At 53.9% G+C, this 7,084-nt stretch overlaps 1 protein-coding gene across 2 annotated transcripts; it reads left to right on the top strand.

The window, feature by feature from the left end:
* The first annotated feature begins 413 nt into the window (after window positions 1–413).
* TIFAB (TIFA inhibitor) lies at window positions 414–3,688 on the top strand. Of its 2 annotated transcripts, XM_059174627.1 has the most exons (3): window positions 414–760; window positions 1,079–1,211; window positions 2,939–3,688. In XM_059174627.1, the coding sequence occupies exon 3, from the start codon at window positions 2,949–2,951 to the stop codon at window positions 3,540–3,542; it is 594 nt and encodes a 197-aa protein (XP_059030610.1). In that variant the 5' UTR covers window positions 414–760; window positions 1,079–1,211; window positions 2,939–2,948; the 3' UTR covers window positions 3,543–3,688. The 2 variants fall into 2 exon arrangements, with proteins under 2 accessions (XP_059030610.1, XP_059030609.1); XM_059174626.1 differs by lacking the exon at window positions 1,079–1,211 and having other exon boundaries at window positions 416–760.
* The last annotated feature ends 3,396 nt before the right edge of the window (window positions 3,689–7,084 follow it).

Raw genomic sequence — 7,084 nt, 5'->3', positions numbered from 1 at the left:
AGGTGACACTGGGTCACTCCCAGGATGGCCAGGGCCCACAGTGCTGGGCCAGCACCCATCGCAGTCTCTTCTAGGCTGCCCTGGAAGGCCAGCAGAGCCCAGGAGGGGTGGGCATAAAAGATGGCCTCTCTGCTGTCCTACAAGAGAGACTGCCTGCCATAATCAGCCATTAGCCCCCGTCCCCTGGGTCCCTGTCCTTCCATGACACTCTGTGGACGGTTCTGTTGCCCACAGCTCCCTTGGTCACTCCGGTCCAGCTATAATGCTCTCCTCACAGTCGCTCATGTATGGGGGTTCCCCTCATTGACCCTCTATTCTAAAAGCTTCTCCTTTCTAAGAGGCCTGGGATGCTTCCCCTACCCCCACCCCCACGTGATTGGCAGCAGAAAAGAGGAACTCTACCAGTTACCAGCACTGAACTCAGCTCTCCAGGTCCCCAGGGATGGGCCACAGACGCAGGCAGCGCAGAAACCCAGTGGGGAACCCCACTTCTCAGGGGCCTCTGCTGGCAAGGATCCCAGGCTGGAGTTTCTCAACCTCTCAGCGCTGGGGTTGCACTTCTACAATGGGAAATTACGCTCCCACTTTCTTTCCTAAAGGGAAAAGGGAAGAAAGCGGTGACATGGAGGGATGACGTGATGCATCACAGCCCGGCAGCAGAGCTGTAACTGCCAGCCCCAGACCCAACCCGGCTCAGCCCCACATGCTCCTGAGAGCTCACAGCTGCAATGTCAGACTTCGAGGGGCCCCTGGCAGTAAGGTAGGTGAAGGTCAGGGGGACTGGAGCCACAGCCAGGGGAGAGGGTCTGGTGGGACCGGGAGCAGGGGCCCTGCTGGCTCCTCATCAGGTTCCTCTCAGTGTGTCTCATCCTACTGTCTCATCCCAGAGACGGCACTGCTAGGGTGGCTTTCTGCTTCCCTAGAAAAACTGGGGGGGGGGGTGTCCTAGAGACATGAGAGGGCCTCATCGGGGCTCTGTCCTGGCGGATGATTTCTGTCAGCTCTGGAGCGCTCAGTGGAGCAGCGAGTCACGTCTCGCGAGCAGTGGTGAATTATAATTTCTGGGGGTTTCTCTCAGGATCCCTGTGCCATGGGATCAGGTCCTGGAAGGGAACTCTTGAGTTTCTGGCCAGGCCTGAGGACTTGGGTACCCATTTCGGCTGTCCTGGGCCCAGCTTACCTTCCGAACATCAGGAGGAGGTGTCCTGCAGGTGGGGTCCTGGGATGTGGATGGAGACACGTGTTTGTCTGTGCTTTAGGGAAGAGGGAGGGTCCTGAGGAGGCTGACCCCTCACTATCAAAGTGCAAGGTCCTCACCATTTGCCTGCTTCACCCAGAAGGTAGAAGTGTCCAAGGATCTGGGACTGAGGCTACCTGTGACAGGTTTCTAGTCCCACAGCCCTTGAGGACCAGGCTTTCATTTGCAGTATACCAAAACTGATTTCACAGGATTTTCGTGTGTGTGTGTGTGTGTGTGTGTGCACCTCCACATTTAGCCATCTAGCAAATGTGCCCCCAGACAGATGTTGTGGTCGGGCCCGGTGAGCACAGGGCAGTGGGACACAGGCCAGCAGCTCAGACCATAGCCTGCCCCTGGGTGGCCTCAGGGACCACAGGAGGAGCAGAGTTCAGGGAAGACAAGACAAGGGCCCACATGACTCTGGTGTGGAATGAGAAGATGGGCTGAATGGGGGTCTCTGGAGGGGGTTGCAGGGCAGAAAGAGGAAAAGAGCTTCATAGAAGAGGCCACCTTTGAACTAGGACTTTAAAGATGAGTAGTATTCGGGTAGAGTTTGGGACGGAAGATGACTCTGTAGCAGAGAAAATAATGTAGGCCGAAACCTGGAGCCGGGAAAGTGTAGGATTAGTTATTCAAACCCACTCATCCTTTGGTTCCCAGTGCACGCGGTGGCAGGCTTTGCACCATATGGCATTGGTGGCTGTGCTAGAGAGCTTAGATTCCTCAAATCCATGCGGGAGCAAAGCCGACTGTTGGAAGTAGCTTTCTTGCATATGTGCCAGTGAGATTCTAAAGGACAGATTACCAGAGGTGGAGTGGCTGGGACAAAGGAGGTGCACACTTCTCACTGTGGCAGAGAGAAGTGCTCTCGGCCTCTGTGTTACTGTGTTACTCGGCCTCTGCAGGGTCCCCATCAGTTCTTGAGTGAGATCTCTCCATGCTCTCCACCTTCTTCCTCAGGATCTGCCTTCTGCCCATATAATAAGACATTCATGCCCCGAACGTGCTTGGCGTGGTGCCAGGTCCATGGAAGCCCTTGGAACATGTTAGCTGTTTTTATATTTTCTCTGGGTCTCCAGGCAGCCTTTCTGCCCCCCCAGGAGCCAGCTGGGCTTCCCGATTCTGTGTCTGTCCACAATTCCTGCTGCTAGAAGCATCTGTCTCCTCCATCAGCTGGGTATTCTGGAGATCAACAGTTTCTCCTGTTGCCTGTGCTCATTCCCAGCAGCTAGTCAGTGCCTGGCTCAGGCAAGGGCTCAGCAAGGGTGTTTTGGGGGACTGTTGGCTACAAGGAAGGTGTGTCCTGTCTGCCTGTCCTTCTCTTCCACGAAACAGAGCCAGATTGCCTCCAAATGACAGTAGGCCACCAAAACCACACCATGCAAGCTGAAATGCCTTATCCCTCGCAAAGATAAGGATAGGCATCCTTATATTACAGAAAAGAAAGGTAAAGCTCAGAGTGGATGAGTGGTTGAGTCCTACTCCCATAGAGTGCTAAAGATGAAGCTGAGGCTAGACCCAGCAGGGCTGACATCCCACACCAGCCCTAGTCTTGGCACCATCCTGGTTTGGACAGAATCACCATATCCACACTCAGGGCTCTGCTGTGTTTGGCTGGAGCTGGTTCAGGGTCCCTGAGGTGGGCAAGCAAGTCTAGGCTCCAACCACATCTTTCTGTCTGTGTTCCCTCCTTCCCAGCCTCCCGTCCATGGAGAGAGCCCTCACGGTCCTGCATGTGAGCCTGTACCATCCCAAGCAGGACCCGGCCACCTTTGCCAAGGTCCCACCACAGCTGCAGCACGGTACCAGCCCACTGCTGGTGGGGCAGGCCCCGGACGCCCACCTCCAGCTGCAGCTCCCCTGCCTCTCCCGCCGACACCTGTCCCTGGAGCCCTACCGGGAGAAGGGCAGCGCTCTGCTGACCTTCTGCCTGAAGGCCCTGAGCCGCAGGGGCTGTGTGTGGGTTAACGGGTTGACTTTGAGGTTCCTGGAGCAGCTTCCTCTGAGCCCAGTCAACAGGGTCGCCTTCTCCGGCATCCAGATGGTGGTCCGCATAGAAGGGGGCACCTCGCTGGAGGGCTTTGTCTGCTGCTTCCATCTCAGCCCCTCACCCCTGATTCACAGGCCGCAGGCTGAGGAGACCGACGAATGGGAGAGCACCTTCCAGGGGCAGCCTCCCCCAGGTTCTGGGCCACGGGCTCCAGGTCACCAGGGGCTTCTCCATGGCCCTTCCCTGCCTAGCCCTGGAGGAGGAGCAGAAACACAGCTCCAGAAGGAGATCTCAGATAACGTGTTGTGCTAGCCCCACCGGCTGCCCAGAGCAAGCCTCGCCCCTATGAGGACTTGAACTCTTGCAGTGACACCACGCGGAGGTTGACCAGCAAGACCTGCTGGGTAACAATGAACTGATTCTGCGAACATGCACAGCATGGGGCGGGGGTTGCGGGGGGAGGGAGGGGGGGCGGGGGGAGGGGCATGGCACATCCTCCTTGGTTACAGCTCTGTAAGGTAATGGGAGCTTCCTATACTTTTAGAGGCCCTGAGGGGTTCGGAGAGCCTCTCTCAAGCCTTTCCCCACCTTTCCCTCCTCTTGTCTGCCTAGGAGTTACTTTATGTTGCTAATTTCGTGTGTTGCTTAAGAGCTAGAGTTTGAGGTTGCGCCAGGAATGCATGGACACATGTAACAATTACGTTTGTGGTAGCTCGGGGTTACCTTGGGCTTTCGAATACTCACAGGCACTCGGGGCTTAGGGAAGCCTGTGTTTAATAAACTGCAAGTATTTCATTAAGCTGGCATACCCAATAGGATCCCCTGGCCCCCAGATGGGCTGCATGCTCGCCGTGTTGTCATGCAGAGGCGGGGGCGGGAAGTAGAGAAGAGATGTAAGAGGAAATTGGAAAGGTGGGGGCTCACATTTCTGGAAAGGATGCGGGCAGAGCTTAGGGTTTTCCTGCAGGGTGGCGAGCTGGGGGCTGAGCCTGCCTGGAAATTCAGTGTCCCGGTCATCCTCAGGCTCCCTCCTGTGTCATTTCTGGATCAAAGCCTTGGCTGATCAGAAGGCAAGGTCTTCAGGGAAAGGTAGCTTCCCAGAGCAATGGGCTCTTTCAGAAGGTGGGGAGGGAGGTTGTGGTGGAATTCAACTCAGCCATCATTTGACTCAAAAATGGCCATTAGAGGTGGGGTTGTCTTTCAAAAATAGGGACAAGTAGTGAGCCAGGCAGACCAAGGGTGGGACACCTTTCTCAGTGAACAGGGGAGCTGAGCACAGGCACTCACTCTTCATGTCATTCTAGTGGCAGTGGAGGATTGGAAGTGTCATTTAAGAACAGCATTCACCTGTGTAAGGAAGTGAGGAACCTACAAACCAGAGGGGTCATCATCATCCTAGATCCTGCTCTAGGGTATCTGAGACACTAAGGCCATGGGGCTGCCTACAGGGTGGCTCACATCCTCTGGCCTCTAACCACCTCCAACAAGTATTTCAACACTCTCTACTTCCCACCCATGAAGAAAAACCCGTTTGCACCTAAGCCTTGCCCGGACATTCAGCTGCTCTGCCCATTCCTCCCTGAGCATCGTCTCCAGGGGGAAGATAGCAGTGGGCAGGACCCAGGCCTGTTCTGGCTGGGGAAGCTTCCCTTTTAAGAGGGAATAAGGCAAGGACCCCGAGGTTACAGACACAAGGCATAGGAGGGCAAGGGCTACGAGGAGAGGGGGCTATCTAATACAACGAATGGCCCTTCAGGTCCCCCAAGCAGTCCTTCACTCAGTCATTCAACAAACTTTCACCAGATGCTATGCAAAGTCCCAGGAACCACAGTGAACTGGTCAGGCAAACGCCTTGCCCTCAGAGAGTTTATGTAGGCTCACGAAAGACACCTGTGGAGGAGCTAATCACTTCATTACTTGATCACCACTATTACTGGTGCTGTAAATGCTGTGTTTTCTGTCTTCAAGCTGGGGTTAATATTCACGGTACCATTAAGTGGCCATGTCTGATGAGTGCTTACTGCGTGCTCAGCGCTCTGCCAGGTGCCACATGACTTGCTCGGCTGAATCCTAAAAACATCCAGACAGATCATGGTATTAACACATTGTATTGATGAGGAAATCAAGACTTAGAAAGGGCATCTTGTGTGGCATATATGTATAATGGAATAGTATGCAGCCACCAAAAAGATGAAATCTTGCTATTTGCAACAATGTGGATGGAACTAGAGTGTATTATGCTAAGCAAAATGAGACAATCAGAGAAAGACAATTATCCTATGATCTTTCTCATATGAGGAATTTGAGAGGCAGGACGGGGGAGTCATGGGAGGCAGGGAGGGAAAAAGTGAGACAAGATGGGATCAGGAGGGAGACAAACCATAAGAGACTCTTAATCTCAGGAAACAAACTGAGGGTTGCTGAGGGTCTGGAGGGGGAGGGAGAGGGTGGCTGGGTTCTGGACATTGGGGAGGGTATGTGCTATGGTGAGTGCTGTGAAATGTGTAAGCCTGATGATTCACAGACTTGTACCCCTGGGGCAAATAATATATTATATGTTCATTAAAAAAAAAAAAAAAAGAAAGGGCATCTTGCCCAATATCACATCACTCACTAGCTTGTGATCTTGGGCAAATGACTTAGTCTTCTCTTGCCTCCATTTCTCCCTCTGGAAAGTGGGTAAGATAATAGTACCCATCCACCAGGGATGTTATGACAGTCTTAGGAGGGGGCAGGTGTAAAGCTCATAGGGAACGATTTGTCATACAGTAGGCACTCAGTACAGGTTAGATATCTACTGTTGTGAGACCAGAGAGATGGTACATAATAGATCCATATCCAAGGGCTCACCTGGGATGCATATATAGAGCTAGAGAAGGATGGAAGCCTGACAGACTGGCTGCAGAGACCAAGAGCTCTTCTGCACTCTGTGATCACCTGATAAAGGATTTTGTCTTTGCCAGAGAACTGGTGGGCAGTCGGGAGCAGGCTTTAACCTGTTGCTTGCACCAGAAGGCCCAGTATTCAGAGTCAGTAGGATGGGAGACACCCCACGAGGGCTGGCAATCAGAAGAAGCCCACTGTTTTGGAACAGCCTTTCTATTTCACACACAGATTCTAAATGCAGCGATGACCTCTCCAAAGACCAGAATGTTCCCCCAACCTTGCTAGGGAGCAGGAGTGCACCTACAGAACTGGGAAGCCACATCCTGGAGACTGCACCTGGTCTTTGAACATGGAACAGAGGAAGCCGTCTGGGGCCATGCACCCCAGAGTCGCAGGAGGCAGCTCCCCACCTCCACCAGGGAACTTCTGCCACTGAGAGGGGTCCTCTCCCTTCCAGGAAGCAGCAAACCCTCCCAGCTGGGGGTCTCCAAGGGGGAAATTAGCTGCCTCCTGATGAGGAATCTGAGTCCTCCTGATGAGGAATTCCGAGTCAAGCATCTGGGGGTCCCTCCAGGAGCACATAATGAATCACAGGGTAGGTTCAAGGACACATACATGCCAGAGACAGGACTGGAGGGAGCCAGACTCTCTTAATTCACAAACTCTCCTTGCAAAACTCCTTGCTTGCCTCACACCAGCAGGGAAGCTCTGCTCCAGGCTAGATCCCATTATTCTTGAATAGAGAATCATCCCTGAACCCACTCCCATTGACACACCTGATACCTCCCTCCTTGGCCTGCAAAGACAGCTCGAGCAGACTGGAGGGAAACTGCCAACAACATCCTCTGCATTCTCTCGCTCCCACACGCAGGGCAGTGCACGTGTGAGGGCAGGCGAGGGGGTACGTGTGCACGCCTGCGCTGAAATGAGCTGTCTGTGCCCACTGGGGTGGCCCCCAGCCAGGGCTC

This window comes from Mustela lutreola, chromosome 5, assembly GCF_030435805.1.
Source record: "Mustela lutreola isolate mMusLut2 chromosome 5, mMusLut2.pri, whole genome shotgun sequence".
NCBI lineage: Eukaryota > Metazoa > Chordata > Mammalia > Carnivora > Mustelidae > Mustela > Mustela lutreola.
This window is presented reverse-complemented; position numbering and strand designations above follow the sequence as displayed.

Coding starts and splice junctions, on each gene's coding strand:
- TIFAB (XM_059174626.1), top strand. CDS start 729: ATGTCAGACTTCGAGGGGCCCCTGGCAGTAAG. Junction 761..2,938: donor GAGGGGCCCCTGGCAGTAAG/GTAGGTGAAGGT, acceptor CCTCCTTCCCAG/CCTCCCGTCCATGGAGAGAG.